Genomic DNA, 19,232 nt, shown 5'->3' with positions numbered 1-19,232 from the left:
CTATATAAATATTTTTTAAATTATTAAAACATCTCATCTTCTGTATGACTCAGGATTTCCACACTTGAAGACTGCATCAATCTACAGAATGTCAGTACTGCAAGTCATGAATACTGTTGTAATCATCAAGTGGTTTGCCTGTCTTATTCTTGCTTTTAAATAAAGGCAACTTCTTATTTGCTTTGCAAAGACATATGACTATTTCAAAATCACGTGAGCCTTTTGCTGCGGACAAGTATTTCATTACTTAAGATCGCCCCACATTTTCCAATCAGAATAACAGAAGTCATTCTCTCATTATAAATTCATATATTCAATTTTTTGTTTCCATGTCTCTGCATTTCTACAATGCGAATCTTAAAAAGTCAATTCCTCTGTGGCCTAAAATGTATCAGATATCTAACGGCTCCTTGTGGTTAAACTTCTTGGTGATGGAACATAAAAAATTTTGCTTTAATTACCAGGCATTCATATTTGTAAATCTCAAAATAAGCATATGTAAAGCACAAGAAAATGAGCAACTACAAACAAAAAACCCTACTAATAAGTTGCAAAAGAAAAGCAGGGCTGGCCGGGCGCAGTGGCTCATGGCTGTAATCCCAGCACTTTGGGAGGCTGAGGCGGGCGGATCACGAGGTCAGGAGATCGAGATCATCCTGGCTAACACGGTGAAACCCCGTCTCTACCAAAAATACAAAAAATTAGCCGGGCATGGTGGTGGGTGCCTGTAGTCCCAGCTACTTGGGAGGCTGAGGCAGGAGAATGGCGTGAACCCAGGAGGCAGAGCTCGCAGTGAACCAAGATCGCGCCACTGCACTCCAGCCTGGGCGACAGAGCAAGACTCCATCTCAAAAAAAAAAGAGAGAGAGAAAGAAAAGCAGGGCTACAATTTTTTTTTTTATTAAGACAACTAGTAATGGTAGATTGGAATAATTAAGAGTCAACAGGTACATTTAGTTTTCCCAGCGAAGGTGGAGGGGGGCAAAATTGTTAACCCATGAATCTTATGTGGTCTACATTTATTTGGGATTTCCCAAGATTTTTCTTGCCAGAACAAAATCCACTCTGCTACAGGTTCTGCTCCTACTAAGACTTTTCTGCTTCCTCACTTACCCAAATCAAACCTACTTGAAATTAATTCATAACATATCCTGAGATTTCCCCACTGGCTGTCTGAAATCACATCTGTTTACCTTCTTTATGGTAGCCATTTTCTTTCAGTTCTATTGTTCAGACCGTGAGATTTTTCAGTAGAAAGGAAAAAAAAATCATAAAAATGATGTAACCTAACATTTTCTTAGGGACTTAATGATTATATTAAGCACGGTGCTAAGTGCTTTATATGAAACATCACACTTCACTCTCCTAATCATGCTAAAATAATATTTGTTTTACAAATGAGAAAATTTAAGTTAAGAGAATTTATGCAATTATTAAGTGAGAGAACTAGGATTTTAAAAGAGGTGGTCTGATGTCAGAGTCAATGACCTTAACCACAATATACATGTTCACATTATATGAGTTACATTGGCTGTAGCCTAAGTCAAAATTATCACAAAATGAATTCAAGGAGAACTTAATAGATTATTATACTCCTTTTCACACTGCTTAGAAACACTCTGATTTAACAGAACTGATATGAAGATTAACAAAATAGTCCTCAGTGATTTTTTAAAAATTCTCCATTTGTCACATTTTTCCTAAGATGACATAAATGATGACGTAGTAGTCTGTTACACTTTTGATGAAGACCACTTCAATGGTACGATAGGATGTGTCATGTTTAACTGATATGTCTCTCTATATGTATCTTTAATTTAACCACCACACCCCCTGCCAGACTTCTCCAGTGTGAACTTTAAAAACATAGGGTGGTCAGTTGGCTCTTGAGGTGGTTGTCAAAAATGAACGAAGAAACAAAGATATCAATTGTTTACTCCAAAGTCTGAGTTTGAAATTCAATTAGGACAAAAGACTGAAATAAATTGAGAGTCCTTAGACCCATTTCCTTACTTCAGTTCCAACACCACTACTGCCTAACCACCAAAAGAAAAGGAAAAAAAAAAATTCAGAGCCAGGATGAGAGCAAAGGAAATAGAAACATACAAAAAAAAAAAGAAAGAAAGAAAGAAAAAAAAAAAACGCCCACCACCACAACAACAAAAAATAAACGACAACAACAAAAAACCTTTGGATATGGGTAAGTGAGAAGTCTTGGTCAAGGAAGAGGCTGAGAACATGATTTTCCTTAAAAATTTGAAGATTCTAAACAGTCTTATTCCATTTGGGCTGCTATACCAAAATATCATAAACTAGATAGCTTATCAATAACCAAATCTTATTTACCACAGATCTGAAGGCTGGGAAATCTAAGATCAAGGTACCAGCAGATTTGGTGTCTGGTGAGAGCCTACTTTCTGGTTCACAGAGAGTGCCTTCTACTGTGTGATCACCTGAGATCTCTCTGAGATCTCTTTTATAAGGGCATGACTTATATTCATGAAAGCTCTACCCCCATGACCTAATCACCTCCCAAAGGGCCAGCCTTCTAATACCAGTACCTGGGGGCTAGGATTTCAACATATGAATTTGGGAGAGATGTAGTGATTCAGATCATAGCACTGACTGTATATAACAAGGCATCATGACTCATTTTCTAACTGAGATTCAGGGAGGCAGCAGCTTCACAGATCTGCCTCTTGTAAAATGCTATAGAAATAAGAAAATAGAAATGGCAACACGGTAGGTCTGAGCATGAACAGCCTAGAGACTTCCCCCTCTTTAGTTTCCCTCAAACCCTGTTTTTCCCCCCAAAAAGTGTTAAAGCTTGCCTATGCTCCCCACAAATGGTATAGGAGATAGTTCAGTGAGAATTCTGGGGTCCTGCCAGTGTTAGCTGTGATGTGGGTATCCCACAGCAGAAGAAATAGCATGGGCCGCCCCAGATGAGCGTCTTGGAGGGATCACAAACACTAGGAACTGACTTCAAATAGGCCACGTTGAGTAGGCCATTATTAGAGAGAACATTAGAAAGAATATTGTATACAGAATGGCTGGAGAAACAGATTAGAGGAGGACGGTATATTGGAAACAGCAGTCCAGGATAAGAATGAAAAGACAGAACCAAAAAGCAGACAACAACTATCAACTGGACAGTTTTTGTGATGTGAATAACTTTCTAGGAACAGAGGCAACTCCAAGGAAAAAAATGAGGAAAGAATCTGAGAAGAGCTTTCAATTCAAATGGGATTTTGTTTTAAACTGAGAATAATGGAGCTGCCAGTGGATTGAACTAAGAATAAACATAATTGATGAGGGTAAGTCTTCTACCATTAGAAATAATAAATAAACATTGGGTAACAAAAAATGTTACACTAATATACAGCTGAGTTTTAGGTACTGTTTGTTCGTCAGAGTCATAACCCACTAAATAAACATGCTGTACTTCTGAGAAAGCATAGTCATTTGACAACACCACTGATCACGGCTCTTTAAGTAAGTTGAATATGCTTTCAATTAATTTTATTGCGGGAGATAAAAGAGGTAACCATACAATGGGAAACATGCTGTTGATTAAAAAAAAAAGAACATAAATAGGAACATAAAGCCTTAAAGTGTGTGTAGAAACTTTGAAGACCTAAAAGTAAAGATAGCATTTATATGGGTAAGTGTAAACTTCTCATTTCATACATATTAAAAGTCAAGAAGCCAAGTGGATTAGAATGCTTACTATTAGACTATAAGAACCTGGTAACATTTCTGTATTTAAAAACAGATCTCCCTTTTCATCTATCCTTTAGTAAAGATAAGAAATACTTATTACAAAGTTAAATATATACAACACTGTGTCAGATGCTACATCAAAATATCCAAACTTCACCAGCAACTTGACAGCTAACACTGACACATTGACATATGATCACAAAAAGGTGCGAGAGACAGTCATACTATTTTCTATTGCTTTATGAAATTATCATTGTTAATGATCATACAATTGCATTTGTTTGTCTGAGCCCTGGGGCAATCACTTTAAATACTAGTTAAGAATTTCTAAATAAGATCTGTGTAGGCCGGGCGCAGTGGCTCACGCTTGTAATCCTAGCACTTTGGGAGGCCGAGGCGGGAGGATCACGAGGTCAGGAGATCGAGACCACGGTGAAACCCCGTCTCTACTAAAAAATACAAAAAATTAGCCGGGCGTAGTGGCGGGCGCCTGTAGTCCCAGCTACTCGGAGAGGCTGAGGCAGGAGAATGGCGTGAACCCGGGAGGCGGAGCTTGCAGTGAGCCGAGATTGTGCCACCGCACTCCAGCCTGGGCGACAGAGCGAGACTCCGTCTCAAAAAAAAAAAAAAAAAGATCTGTGTAGGGGTAGGACCTTAACACTTGCAAGAGAAAAATTTAAGAGAGAAGGCTACTCAATCTGAGAACTATGATTTCATTTCAGGTGAATATCAAGATTAATATATAGGCGCCACATTTTAAAACATTTTTAAAACTCTTAAAACATCATGGAATTCTTGCTTAAAAATCAAGTTAAATAGTATTTAGAAAGTAAAAAGCCTACATAATATCACCTATCATCAGACAATTTGCTAAGTGTACCCGATCTACATATATACACATACCACTTGCCTATTTCACCAGCAGTATTATCTTGGAAAACCATTCCATGTCTGTATGTGTAGCTTGACCCCATCCTTTTGGAGAGCTGCACTATATTTATTCTATAGTATACTATTACCCAATTCTCTATAGATGTACATCTTTTAGATACACACACACACACACACACGCGGGTGTACAAAGTTGCTGTTACTTGTGTGAATACTTAGGAGTTAAATTTCTTAGAAAAATATACATGTGTATAATTGCTGAATCCAAGCATATGAACATTTACATTTACATATTTAATCGTGGTGACTAAATGTGCTCAGGAAGTTTGTACCCATATTTATATATTTTTCCTATTTATAATCAATATTATAGATTAAAAGTATCTAATTGTTTCAATGTGAGTTTCTTTCACTGTTAGGGAGGCTGGATATCGTGTGATTATGGCATTTATTCCTCTGTGTTTTAACTCTGGCCACATGTTCATGCTTTTTAAAAAGTAATTTTCTAGTTGATTTTTAAATGCTTTTTGTATACTAGCATTTAGTATACTTTTAGGTATACTAGCATTTTTTCCTATGTATTACAAATATTTTTGCCAGTTTGATGACTTCTCTCTATATTTAATATGCAAATTTTGGACAATAATTCTTTTTAACGTAATCACAAATAAGATGTATTTTCTTAAACCAGACCAAAGATTAAATTTATTATGATATTTTAAGTGCAATTATTCTCTTATAATTACAATTCTTGCACACTAAAATCATTACAAAAGATACCTAGCATGGCAGCACAATAATTTTCTGGCAGAGGAGATTTTCTGTTTATAGAGGTATTTTCTCCAGACACATTTAGAATTCACTTAAAATCTCCACGTAGTAGTACTGTCAGAAACAATGAGGTTAAAAACTGTCTGAACCTGTCAAAATGTCTTTAAGCTCAGATTCAAAATAGGGCAGGAATGTAAAACCCACTGAAGCTGATGTTACTAGAAAACCATAATTCACTATGTTGTCTTAAGAAGTACAGCACCTGCTCACCTGAGGCAAACATTGCAGGTGACAAAAGTTCAGCCACCCAGGTGTTTCTCCTTGCTGGTGTTTCCCAGACCCAGACAGCAAGCCACTTTATTCTGTTTGCTCTCTCAGTACCCACCTCCCTCCAAAAACCACACACTCTCCTGTGCACAGAATCTCTAGCCTTTGCCTTTAGCGACATCCACATCCTCAGACATGTGCATATTAAAATGCATAGCTGGAGGGTAAATTGGCAAGTACTTAAAGCATCAGGATATAAAGTTACAAATCTGAAACAGTTGTTTAAAAACTGACCTTGTGGATATATATAAAATATGAATCATAGAGTTAGGTAGTTTTTTTTTTATCATAGTGGCAATTTACCAGTCTCAAAGTTTGAATGTCAGTGTGGCCAATAACCTCCTGGGTGACAGAAGCTGGGGACTATATGGAACAATATGGAATTTAGACACTGCTTACCAATTCAGTGACTTCAATTTCAAAAGCAGATATAAAGAAACTTTGAAGCCAGAGACAAAGAATAAAGGAAAGGAAGAAGGGAGTGGGGAAAATGAAATGGAATACTCTTTGTAATTTCTTCTACAGGCTTTCTCCCAGAACTGGAGAGGAGCAAAACCAAAAAAAAAGAAAAAAGCTTGGATCACTTATTGTAACCAAAACCACAAGTTATAATAGTCTCAAGAGATTCTAACTATCCAGACATCTGCTGGATAACAAATGTAGCCAAACATGCATCCTTAAAGAGGTTTCTAGGTTATGCAGTGTGACAGCTTTACAGTCCAGAGAACAGATAATCCAATCAAAGAAAGAGCTAATCTGGATCCATTTCTTACCCAAAAAAGACATAGTTAAGGACATAACACCAACGTAGGAAACATGATACCTAGGAGTATGAATTATAACATTTACTACTCCAATTTTTAAAAGATGCTTCAAAACTGCTGAAATCTACTTGCATTTTAATGCCTATTTGATATAAGTAATCAATCTCTCTATTAATGCAAGATACATTGGAAAGCATTCCATTAGAATGAGATACGTTGCATCTATATCAATTCTTGAGTTGACATCAGAAACTTTTCATCTCTCTCTGTCTTTGTTTTTTTTTGAGACGAAGTCTCACTCTGTCACCCAGGCTAGAGGCTGGAGTGCAATGGCACGATCTTGGCTCACTGCAACCTCTGCCTCCGGGTTCAAGCGATTCTCATGCCTCAGCCCCGCCCCCGGTAGCTGGAATTACAGGTGTGTGCCACCACGCCTGGCTAATTTTTTGTATTTTTATTAGAGACGGAGTTTCACCATGTTGTCCAGGCTGGTCTCAAACTCCTGACCTCAGGTGATCCACCCACCTTGGCCTCCCAAAGTGTTGGGATTACAGGCGTGAACCACTGTGCCCAGCCTCATCTCACTTTTATGTGACATGAACAGAAGCTTGCTCCCTGACATTTTCCAAAAGAGACTGTTCAATTCAAGTAAACATAAATAGGGCTTCAATGATTATGAAGATGCTAAGCATCACCTAATAGTGCTCAAGTAAACCAGGCACGAAAATAAACACTATAACACATACTCGTGTTAAAAAAAAATCATGAAGTTAAGTCCCCAGCATATCAGACTGTAACCCAAAAATAAAAAATACCTAGCATATTTTGTTTCTCATCAGTCCTTTTTGCCAAGAAATTCGGAACATGTTGCCTGCAGACAACTGTTTGTGAAACCTTATATTATTGATAAAGAGAACAAGAAAAGAATAGTTAGGCAGCCTGAAAGGGATTAACAGTATCTGTAAATTCCTCAGGCCATATAGAAGTTTTGTATGTAATCTTTGCAGACTGTTCAAAAACGGATATAAAATTGTCAGGGAACAAGTTCTGAAACAGATCTTCATTTGAGCTGTTCTTTTAGATGCGCCCCTACATGATCGATGAGAAACAGCAAAGCTGAAAGTATTATTTGCTGATAAGAACCTGACCACTGAAACAGGCTTTCCAATGCTTTGTGTCGTTCCCTACCGAGAGTCATATCAGGACAACCTGGGAGTTATGGCTTCCTTCAATAGTGAGTGAGCACATCAGTTTCTTTTGGGAAGACAAGTTTTACTTTGAAAAAGTCTCCACCTTCCAACCACAGCTAGTTGATGACCATTTCTTTAAGAAAACTGTTAAAAGATGATGGCATTGCCTAATCTTGCTTGCAGTTTTTAAGAAAATACTTGGCCTGGCGCAGTGGCTCACGCCTGTAATCCCAGCACTTTGGGAGGCCCAGGCGGGTGGATCACGAGGTCAGGAGATCGAGATCATCCTGGCTAGCATGGTGAAACCCCGTCTTTACTAAAAATACAAAAAATTAGCCGGGCATGGTGGCGGGCGCCTGTAGTCCCAGCTACTCAGGAGGCTGAGGCAGGAGAATGGCGTGAACCCGGGAGGTGGAGCTTGCAGTGAGCCGAGATTGCTCCACTGCACTCCAGCCTGGGCAACAGAGCAAGACTCCCTCTCAAAAAAAAAAAAAAAGAAAAAAGAAAAGAAAAGAAAAGAAAATACTTGAGATAGCAAGGGATGCTATCCAATTTACATAGTAATTTATATAGTAAAGTGAGCTTTAAAACTCCTTCATAAAATTAATGCTAAGATAAAAAACTGATTAGATTTGCAACTTTTAAGGATTAGCATTTATTATTGGAGTTTTGTTGAGCCTAATTCATAGTCTAACTTCCTTTTTTGTACTTAAAATTTTCTTTTGTTTTATGAGTGCCAAGGATGAATATCTCAACAATACGTAAGCATAATGGGATAGGTTTTTTTTTTTTTTTTTTTTAGTACCCTCTCATTCCACGTGGGAAAATGTTTAAATGTATAAAAACGCCTTGAAGATGTTAACCCCGCAATATTTTTATCTTCTTTTCCATTGTCTGCCCAATCAATACAAAAGCACCTAGTTTTCACTGCACGGCCAATATCAGCAAACACCACTATCAGGAAATTTAACTGTAACAAATATCACAGCTAATCTTCAAGAACAGGAAAGAATTAAGTCAGACACAGACAAAATAAAAATGACAGAAGCATTCACAGCTTGCGCCTCAATTCTTCAGGATGCCTCAAACCTCCAATGTGAATTAATCTTTTGTTGTAATGAGCCCTATCTCAGATTCGGAACCATGAGAGTTTTCATTCTGTATCATGCATCACCGTCTAGAAAACACAAGCTCATTGGGTTCTGCCAGCTGTGTCAGGGGAGGAAGTGTCCTCTCCATTTTGCATCTAACGAAGAGGAGGAGCTGAGGGGTTATAGGCTTACTCAACATAATGCAGCTAGTAAGTGGTGATATGTGTCCAGAATCTGTTTTTCAGTCCCATTTTTCCCTACATATATCTGCACAGAATTTCTACATCTCTGCAAATATTAAAGATGCCTACATTGACCAGGATTTTTATGAGCCCCTAAGTGAATTTGGGAGGGGGGAAATAAATTACTAATAGAATTAATATATCTCTTTTCTCTTTTTCCCTGTCTGCCTCTCTCTCTCTTTCAATGCATACATACAAATATGTATATAAATAAATATGTATATATATTCTTTTTCTAAAGTCCTTCTCCTTCTTTCCTCCTCAGACTTATATTAGTGACCTCAATACCTGCAGCCCCAAAAGAAAACCCATTTTGACAAACTAGTCTTCTCTGCTTTCATTGAATGATATGTATGTTCACATATGATACAGACAAATATGCACACCTTTTTGTTATTATTTTCCAAAAAAGACATATATGTGCTTTTCTTGAGCTTTCCTTTTTCAGTCAGCAATACCATATGGAACGCAATTCACTCATAGATCCCACCTCTTGATGGTAATCGCTCAATTCCATTTTTTTTGTTACCGCAAACATTGTCACAATAAACACTTTTGTACACACATCATATGCTGCTGCTTGTATTTATGGGAGGTAGACTCATAGGAGTGAGAATGCTCAGCCAGAGTTTATGAAAATTATTAGTTACTACATTTTGCAGTCTACTTCTTTAAAATACTAAAACTCTAATTTTCTACCAGCAATATATGAGAAATAGCAGTTTCTCTTAGGAAGACATCTTTTACAATGATTCAAATTTACACCACATAACTATTTGTATTATTATGCAAGCACATCCTAAAACACAGCACCTTTAGAAAGTTCCTGCACCTGTTCTACCAAGTAGGAGAAGAATCTGAGGCAAATCCCCATACTTTAGGCATTGCGACGTTATGGCACCATGTTATGGAGGAAAGCCCACAGAAGCCCATGGGCATGATAGCTACACGGCTCTCAGAGAGTAGGGGAATTTCATTAAGGTCCTGCAGCATCCAGCCTGGAATACTTGAAACTGACGGCAATGTTCTGGAATGCATTTCTCCCCTCTTATTCATCATCCAGTTACTTTTCATGCAGATCTCACAGGCTGGGATCTCCTGGCGTTTTGTGTGCATCTCAAAGATGGTTTCCATGACCCTTCTGGTCATGAAATTGTCATTCTGGACACGTGCCCTACACAGCTAACACCAATCAAGAGTTTGTAAATATTTTAACATAACTCTGATGTTTTTTTCCTCAGTGGAAAATAGGCTTATGACATATGCTAGAGAAAAAGAAAAAGTTTTGTAGAAAGTGTGAAGCAATCGGGTGTTGATTAGAAAAATTTTTATTGTTACCAAATCATCATAAACTCGACGATGACAACAAAGTCCAGAAAAAGTGTTTCCATTATTCATAAACATTCTGCCTGGTATTTTCAAAAATAATCTGCACCTATTGTTTCATGATGTTCTAACTATCCCAGCTGAGATACTGCCCTCAAGGTAGATATACAAAATTCTATACATCTTTTTTGAACCATAATAATGAGATGGAAAAAAATCATATAGTCCTAGGGCTGACTTCCATATAGAAATGTCATTTTATCTGGCCTGGTGCTGTGGCTCACGCTTGTAATCCCAGCACTTTGGGAGGCTGAGGCAGGCGGATCATGAGGTCAGGAGATCGAGACCACAGTGAAACCCCGTCTCTACTAAAAATACAAAAAGAAATTAGCTGGGCGTGGTGGCGGGCACCTGTAGTCCCATCTACTCGGGAGGCTGAGGCAAGAGAATGGCGTGAACCCGGGAGGCGGAGCTTGCAGTGAGCCGAGGTTGCGCCACTGCACTCCGGCCTGGGCGACAGAGCAAGACTCTGGCTCAAAAAAAAAAAAAAAAAAAAAGAAATATCATTTTATCTGTCTACATACTGAGATCAAATGATTATAAGTAAACTTTTATGCCTATTATATATTTAATACCATTTTTTAAAATCTTCATAATTTCCTAATGATTTGTACAAATTACTAATATTGTCAGGAAAGGCTTCAATCAATCCCTAATGCCATAGCCCTCTGAATTCAGATGGCTAATGTCTGCTCCCTGAGAAGGAGTGAAGTAAAAAGGAGGAAACTACTTTTAGTTGAGCATCTACAATACATGATATTTTGATGCCCTCTCATCTTTAGGGTGAAAAATATCACAGTGCTTTAATATTTTAACATAAATCAAACTATTCTGTTTATTATTATTGAGGCTTTCTAATGATTCATCTCCATTTCATTGTAAAGCCTGGAATTGGAGCATTATCATATTTAGTAAATATTCAAGGGTCTTGAGTTGTAAATCTAGGTTTCCTTTAGTCCTTTTTGTAAACGTAACTGGGTATTGTAGATGTTACTGGGTATAAAGCTCCATAATTTTAATGACATTAGTACCCCAATGAAATTAACGTATCAGTAACTTTTAAAGAGTGTTATTTAGCAAGGTTATTTGTAGAACTTTCATGCAACTAGTGATTTTTACCCAGGTGGGTTAGCACCAGACCACCTAAAAGAAATTGTGGGTCTTGAGATGTGAGTAAGTTTTGGCAAATTTACAGGTGGAATGGAAAAGTAAGAAGTAAATAGATCTATCTCTCTTTCATGGAGAGAAACTGCCTCTCCATTTGCTTCTCTAGTATATTTGCTATTCTCACCCAGTTTTTTGTATTACCTGTACCTAACAAAACCAAGATATTTATGTTTTTAATTAATAGATTTCATTATAAAGCATCATTGTAGTGCCAACTATCATAATCTTAAACACTAAAGTAGTTTAATTAGTCTGTTCCAAAGTGAATACTATATAACAATTTTGAGCAATGATGATTACAACTTAAACCCATTAAAATATAATTTTTGTCACTTGTGAATAATGTCCCTTTCACAGAATATTCAGATTAAATCAGAATGTTGTTTTTAAATATAGCTTACTGGCCTTAAACCATAAATAATTCGGAATACCATTTAATGTGATTCTGCTTTTATGATATCATAAGGCACAAGCTGTCCATGAAGAGAAAAGTGTAGATTAGGACATTTATCTACTCCTGACTTCCCCTGTAGTACCCAGTGCTTCCTATCTAATGTCAAAATGGAGACCCTCAAACAATTTTCTTCAGTTTTCTTAACAGATGAACTTCATTCACAGGTTAGAGAGTAAAGTTTATTGCTATGAAAGTCTCTTCAGAGAGTACTAGAAACAACTTTCTGTACTTCTCAGTCTGTGCTGTGCAAGTCATTTATGGACTAGTAGCTATTGTAGTTTTGTTTCCTCTGTCTGGCAAAAAAGGGTTGTCCCAGTCTGTGACACACAATCTTGATTTCACTTGATATCTAAAGATATCTTGCTAAGTGAGAGATGAACAAGATAGTGTTTAATATCTGGATATAATCACAGTTTGGGGCCAGCTCATATAATGACTCACTTATAGAATCCACTATTAGGTGGCTACTTACGCAAATTAATGGCTAGTAATTAGGATGTGTTTTTTTGAGAGGCAAAAGGTACATCAACATATGTTTACTCCCTCTAAGCTCTAGATTTCATGGACCTGTGAAATATTAGGTTATGCAAAAGTAATTGTGATATATATATAAATACGCATATGGTGTTGTTTTGTTTGTTTAATATTAGGTTACCTAAATGTATCCTAGCAAAAAGCATGTGAATAACCTCAATTCTAAGTTGTTTATGTATACTGCATATTGCATTATTGTGACATTCCTCAAAGTAAAAATAGATATATATAACAAAATTGTAGCTAAAATAACATGAGGGATCCCAAGAAAAATAAATCTGTGGATCTACAGATGAATGCAATCTCATGCCATGAGCAGCTTGTGTTTATAAAGAAGTCACACCACAAAGCATGACTGCTTTTGCTTTTGGTACATTTAAATAAAGTGGATGAAGTGGAAATGATGAAAGTCAAGTTTAAATTTCAGTAAAAAGCCCTTATTAACAAATCTTCACTTGAAAAATTAATTTAAACTTGGCTGGAATGTACAAGATTGTATGTCTTACATTAGGTAAATTATTGGCAACAACAGGAAGTATGAGTGACAACATTTTAGTAAAATGCCTGGAATGATTATGACCACTAAAAGAGGACTACTATGTCAGAATTTACTTAACGTTATCACTAAAAAATCTGAGGATGATAAGAGGAGACATATTCTTGCATTCACACGTGAATGCCTGGTAATATGTTGTACACGATCACAAATATTTCCACATTTAACTCTCCCCTTCCTTACACATAAAGGGGCCCAGTATAATACTCTGAGATAGCTGAAATCAGTCCTCCACATCCTGTGACCCTCCCTTATTCATTGTACTATTCTAGGTGTTATCTCTGGCCCCACCTACCCTTGTTAACCTAGGTTACACGCAGCTTAGTATAAGGTGAAAGTCATTCATAAAAGTTGAAAACTATGGCTTCTATTATGCGGAAGAAACAAAGCTAAATGAGAAGTTAATAAGTACACCCCCAAAAAATGTGTTCATAAGAAAGGCAGAGTGAAACAATCTCCTGCTAAACACAATTGAAAATGCTTTTTTACTGAAGAATATATAAAACATTTTATATGCTACCACATGAGCAGAGTAGAATTAGGTAGTGGTAACAGAGACCTGTATGGCATGGCAAAGCATAAAATATTTTTATCCGTTTCTTTACAGAAAAATGTTGCTAACCCCTGGATTATGCCATACATGATATTATAAAACTTTTGTCACTACACATTATATTACATTCAACCTTCTAGATTTCAAGGTTTCCTTAATTTCTTTAAGTAGATACAATGAAAAAATGTACCTAAAATTATTAAACTATTTGCAATGAATTGAATGTTTATGACTCCCCTCCAAATAAATTCAGATGTTGAAATCCTCACCCCCAAGGTGATGGTATAAGAAAGTGAGCCATAGAAGGTAATTAGTTATGAGGGTGGAGCCCTCGTGAATGGCATTATTGCGCTTATAAAAGAGATCCTTAAGGTTACTTTGCCCGTTTCACCATATGAGGTTACAATGAAAAGATGTGCATCTAGAAAACAGGCCCTTACCAGACATCGAATCTTTTAGAACCTTGATGTTGGATTTCCCAGCTTTCAAAACTATGACAATAGATTTCTGTTGTTTATAAGCTACACAGTGTATGATATTTTATTATAACAGCTTGAAAGCACTAAGACATAATTTCTCTACTAATGAAAATTTAATGTTTTTAGGCTGGGCACAAGTGGCTCACGCCCGTAATCTCAGAACTTTGGGAGGCCAAGGTGGGCAGATCATGAGGTCAGGAGTTTGAGACCAGCCTGGCCAACATAGTGAAACCCCGTCTCTACTAAAAATACAAACATTAGCAGGGCATGATGGCATGCACCTGTAGTCCCAGCTACTCAGGAGGCTGAGGCAGGAGAATCGCTGGAACCAGGGAGGCGGAGGTTGTGGTAAGCTAGGATCATACCATTGCACTCCAGCCTGGGCAACAGAGCGAGACTCCGAAAAAAAAAAAAAAAAAAAAAGGAAAGAGAGAAAATTTCACATTTTTACCAACTTCTTCTCAAAATAGTTGGTTTAATGTATTTATCTCCTAATGGATGTGAAAATGACCTATATTTTAATGGTCCAGGTCACCTGGACTTTGAGAAGTTTTATGACTGTATGAAGGTTCTTCTCTTGGCTGCTCAGTAGTCACCCAATATCGATGCTGAGTTTTCAGCTAAATCACTGTTTCTGGCTGTATGTTCAGGCCAATGTGGCACAGATTATATAGAGGGACCCAACTTTCACTGTTCTCAACTGTTCTACTACCCCTTCCTAGCTTGGTCCTACTATGCAAAAACTTCCGTTCATTTAAAAGTAGTTGCAAAAGTGGCAGAGTGGCTACTACCCCTTTGCTGTCCGTCTTTAGAGGACAGTGTGGTGTGCAACCAGATCCCTCTCCCTTTAGGACCAAGGCATTTATTCTCCTGTTGCTGGCAATTCCTGATTCTCAGTTGCTTCTCTCTTTGGGAATTGCCTTCAGCTGAACAAACCCACCTGGCCCAATATCATGTCCCCTTCCCAGAAGCAGATCACAACTTCTAACTGGTCAGTTCAGGAATGTAAAAGCCCAACCCCCTTGACCCGAGGCAGCACAATGAGACTTCTTCTGCCCAAATCTCCTATCCTCCAAAGATGTTGCCCTGAGAACATTACCCCATAAATTGTCTACAAGCAAATCTGAGTCTCAGAGTCTGTTTCCTAGAAAAATTGACCTACAACACCCCTCTCTAACTCCTCCCAAAGAAAGAGAGATGTAATATTTTTTATTATATCTGAGTGTAGCAGAATAAAATGACTACATATGGCTCAGCCTCTTCCACTGTCTCTTTTTCGGGCCAGCGTCAATGCATGATGGTGCATTGTCCTCCTGCTTGTGCCTTTTGTAGGGAAACTGCACAAGGGTTGGGCCTCAGATTACGTTTTTCAGAGACAAATCTGAGCAATCATCAGTCTCTTCACAGTAATGGAGCTCTAAGCTGTATAACAAGGAAGATGTCTATGGGAATCTTCTCTGAAGTCTAGATTTTCCCCAGAACTGCATGTCCCAGAATCGAAATTTAGCTGAAGGAAGTAGAGGTCTAATTGTGGCACTAAGTCTAATCTAGAATCTCCAATTCTGCCTGATCAATGATTATCCTAATAATTTTATCTTTATTTTAATGATTCCTTTGTTTTCTCAATTGGGTCAAAATTTATGAAACGAATCTTCATTACTGTCCTAAACCCACACTGACAAAGGGCAGCATGCCACACATGCAATAGGAAAACCTTCATCTTTCACTATTAACCATTTTAATAGTCGAATTCACCTAATTTTATCTGATTTACTTATACAAGGAGACGTTATCCCAGCAATCCCTTAGAGAGGGACACGTCTTAGTTCAAACTTCAGCTTGGACACATAACAATGCAATTTAAGCAAGTAGTTTTCTGAGTCTCAGGTTTCTTAGTCACAAATGAAACTAACAAGATCTATCTCAGATTTAGTTTAAGAACTTAAAGTAATAGTGTATGTATGTGTGTGTGGGGTAATGCCTTATATTGTGAGTAATAAATGCTCATTCATAGCTCTGTAAGTATGAAGAATTATTATAAGTGATATCCAACTGGGTCCTCTCAAGAATTTCCAGGGAACAAAAACCCTCTTTTCTACTTCCAAAAGGTGTGAGAATGGCTTTTCATCTTGATGAGTTTATTTCAAGCTGAAATTCTGTAACCAGTCAGTGAATCAAGCTCACACCAAAGTGAATAAGTACAAAAGTAGGCTATCAAAATGAAAGAGCAATAATCACACCCATTTCCCCCCTTACTGGTAGAATTCATAGAGGGAAGGACACGCCCTTTGCCTGCTAAGAGCATTGTTACCGTTGCCACATAAGTACCACATAAAACAGAGAAGAGCCTCCTGAGACCTGCTGTCTATGAAGGCAGCTGCCAAATTGGGAATGCTAGTAAGATCTGGCCTCAGGCATCAAATGTCTCCCAAGTTGTCTTTATTCTGTTAGTATGTGGCAAAGAAAGAAGGGAAGCCTGTGCTGGCTGTGCCATTACACATGCTTCCGCAGAGGGAGTACCAAGTCCCCTGACACTTTGTTTAGAAAAGCGGCTTGAACCCGGTCTCAATAGGAAGCTGAAATGGGTTAGATGGGGCAATGATCAACAATGGAAAGCTCAGTGGAGAAAAGTTAACCAAAATAAGAATGTTCCACTCATGTCACGGGAGAGGTAAAATAAAGCTGAGCATTTATGACTCTGGGGAATTATTTGTTGTGAACCAGCACATGATTAAGGGTTCTCCATACTGCAGAAAAGCTAACGAAGGAAAGAATTTCTTTAAGCTTTTGGAAAGAGAGTTCCCACGTGCCACAAAATGTTCTAGCGAAAGAACCTGGGACCCACTACTTTGGACTCTAGGGATGCAATGATCAATTTGTCGTTTTGGGCTCTGATGCCTGTGATTTCATGAGCTCAGAACTATGAATACTTATTAATATGACCAGTCTGGTCCAAAAATCAAGCTCAGACATTTAACACAGAACCTTCAGAACTAGTGAATTCCAGAAAGGAGATGAATGCTCTGTGAAGAAATCATTTCCTTACTATTCGTTTCTAAATCTGTTGAATATAAATTTTATAGTAGTCTTTTAAGTCTTGTTTTATTTAAATCAGAGACAGGGAGAGAGGAGAGGAACAAAGGAGGAGGAATAAGAAAGAGAAAAGAAGGAAAGGCAAAGGAGGGTAAAGTCAGGGAATGGAGGGCAGAGGAGGGGAGAGGAGGAAGAAAATGAAGAAAAAAATCATTCTTTTAAAATACGTTCCCTAATTCTTGTTCAAAAGGCTACACTATAGACTATATTTCAGAAAGCAGTTTTTACAAGTCATACATAAGGCCTAACAAAAAAAGGAAGGAAAGAAAAATTACTGAAGTGTACTATTTCTGAATTCTGTTAGGCCTGACACATGGTATAACGCGCAGAGACATGGGAGATTTAAATAATGGGCTCAGTTCTTTTTAAACAGAAGGTACCAGAGATTCCATTTCAAAGGAACAGACCGCTGGCCTAAGAGATGAGAGAAAAGCTCTGAGGCCTTTCTCAGGCTGTATGTCATGAGCTAGTCCTACCAGTTTCTGCAGGAATGCAGAAATTATTGCAAAATGGCTAGGTTCCATAAACATGTCGGTAAAGTTTAACTTTACAGATAAGAAAAAATAATTTCCAAACAAATTTCCACCCTTTCTTAAATTAACTTTATCTTGTTATAGAAAGAAAGAAATCCAGCAGCTTACCTGTATCAAATCCCACGCTTGGCACTATGTCTACTGTTCCATGAAAGGCTCCAGCCCATGCTGAGGTAGCAGAGGTGACTGTAGTCTGTTCTGTCTTTGTGATGTCACACTGGGGAGCAGGAATCCTGGCCGCATGCACTGAAGGCATCAGCAGAGGCCCATAGGACGGATCCAGGGCAGAGCCAGCAGGAGGGTGGTGATGGTGGTGATGACGGTGGCGGTGGCGGTGGTGCACGTGGGCATGAGGGTGGTGGTGCCGCATGTACACGTCATGCATATGGCTGTAGGATGGGCTCACCTGAGATGTCAAAGGATAAGGCCAGGACTCAGACACAGCAGGCGGAGGGGCTGGGCCAGTCTGATGCAGGTTGTGTCCTGGCCAAGGACTGGGATCAGCCGCAGAAAAGGTGCCAGGGGGTCCGGTGACCTGGAAGTCAGGATGAACTCCCCCCAAACAAGGCGCAGGTGGGGGCTGGTAAGAGCCGGTCCAAAAGGAAGTTGGGAAACTATTCCGTTGGCTTGAGAGAGCTGAGCTGTCTGAGAAGACAGAAAATAAAAAACATTACTAACATGAGACTACTCAGTTTTGGGATAGACTTGCCTTTAATTGTCCACTCTAATTGTCCGATAATATTTTACCAGCAGTCAAATCAGCATGCACTCTTACCCTCCCCAAACAGGGCTGAATTGATACCAGGCTGGCCTCTGGGCTCGTAAGCCAGTGGGTCCATGTGCAAGTTCCAAAGTGTTGAATGAGCCTCCCTCCATTTGCTTTGCTTGGCTTATGCCGTCACAGTCTGTGCTAAGGTTTGCTATTTGGGGACTGAAAAATTTCATTTCCTTCTGAGTACCTTGCAGCCATCGGGCCTAAGAGGAGGTCATATCTACCCACTTCACTGGTAAAGAAAGCTTATGCCATAAATGAGGTTTATATAAGTTGGAAATGATCATTTTTTCCAACTTCTAAATGCAAATACAATTTTCACTTAAATGAAACATTGTAATGCCAAAGGTAACAATGGAAGTAAGATTACAATTACTTACACTCACTAACACTCATTTTCCACTAAGAAGAGTGTATTCCAGCCTCATTTTATTTATTTATTTGTTTTTTATTTATTTATTTATTTATTTATTTATTTATTTTCTGTGGAGATCTGGGAGTCTCTAGACCAAGAATAAAAATGGTCAATATTTAATGACAGTATCAAATACCCAACATTTTTCCAGGGGCTTTTCATGGATAATCTCATAGGAGTTTCATTCCAGGCCTATGGGGTAATTATTGTTATTATTCCCATGATGAGAAAATCCCAGCAGAGAAGAAGCCTAAGGCTTAAGATGGCAAGAATGGGACTAGGCTTTGAAGC

At 38.2% G+C, this 19,232-nt stretch overlaps 1 protein-coding gene across 10 annotated transcripts in view; it reads right to left on the bottom strand.

The window, feature by feature from the left end:
• Window positions 1-19,232, bottom strand: part of VGLL3 (vestigial like family member 3) — a 56,983-nt gene that overhangs the window by 16,962 nt on the left and 20,789 nt on the right. For all 10 annotated transcript variants that reach the window (XR_008653521.2, XR_008653520.2, XM_055259590.2 and 7 more), the window contains exon 3: window positions 17,863-18,399. Coding sequence is in view for 8 of the 10 variants with exons in the window: in XM_055259590.2 (XP_055115565.2) it covers window positions 17,863-18,399 (537 nt within the window). In the remaining 2 variants the exon portion in view is untranslated. The remainder of the gene's footprint in view (window positions 1-17,862; window positions 18,400-19,232) is intronic.

The sequence above is a fragment of the Symphalangus syndactylus genome, chromosome 21 (assembly GCF_028878055.3).
Source record: "Symphalangus syndactylus isolate Jambi chromosome 21, NHGRI_mSymSyn1-v2.1_pri, whole genome shotgun sequence".
In the NCBI taxonomy this organism is placed as follows: Eukaryota; Metazoa; Chordata; class Mammalia; order Primates; family Hylobatidae; genus Symphalangus; species Symphalangus syndactylus.
Note: the sequence above shows the minus strand (reverse complement) of the source record. Positions and strands in the feature narration are given on the sequence as shown.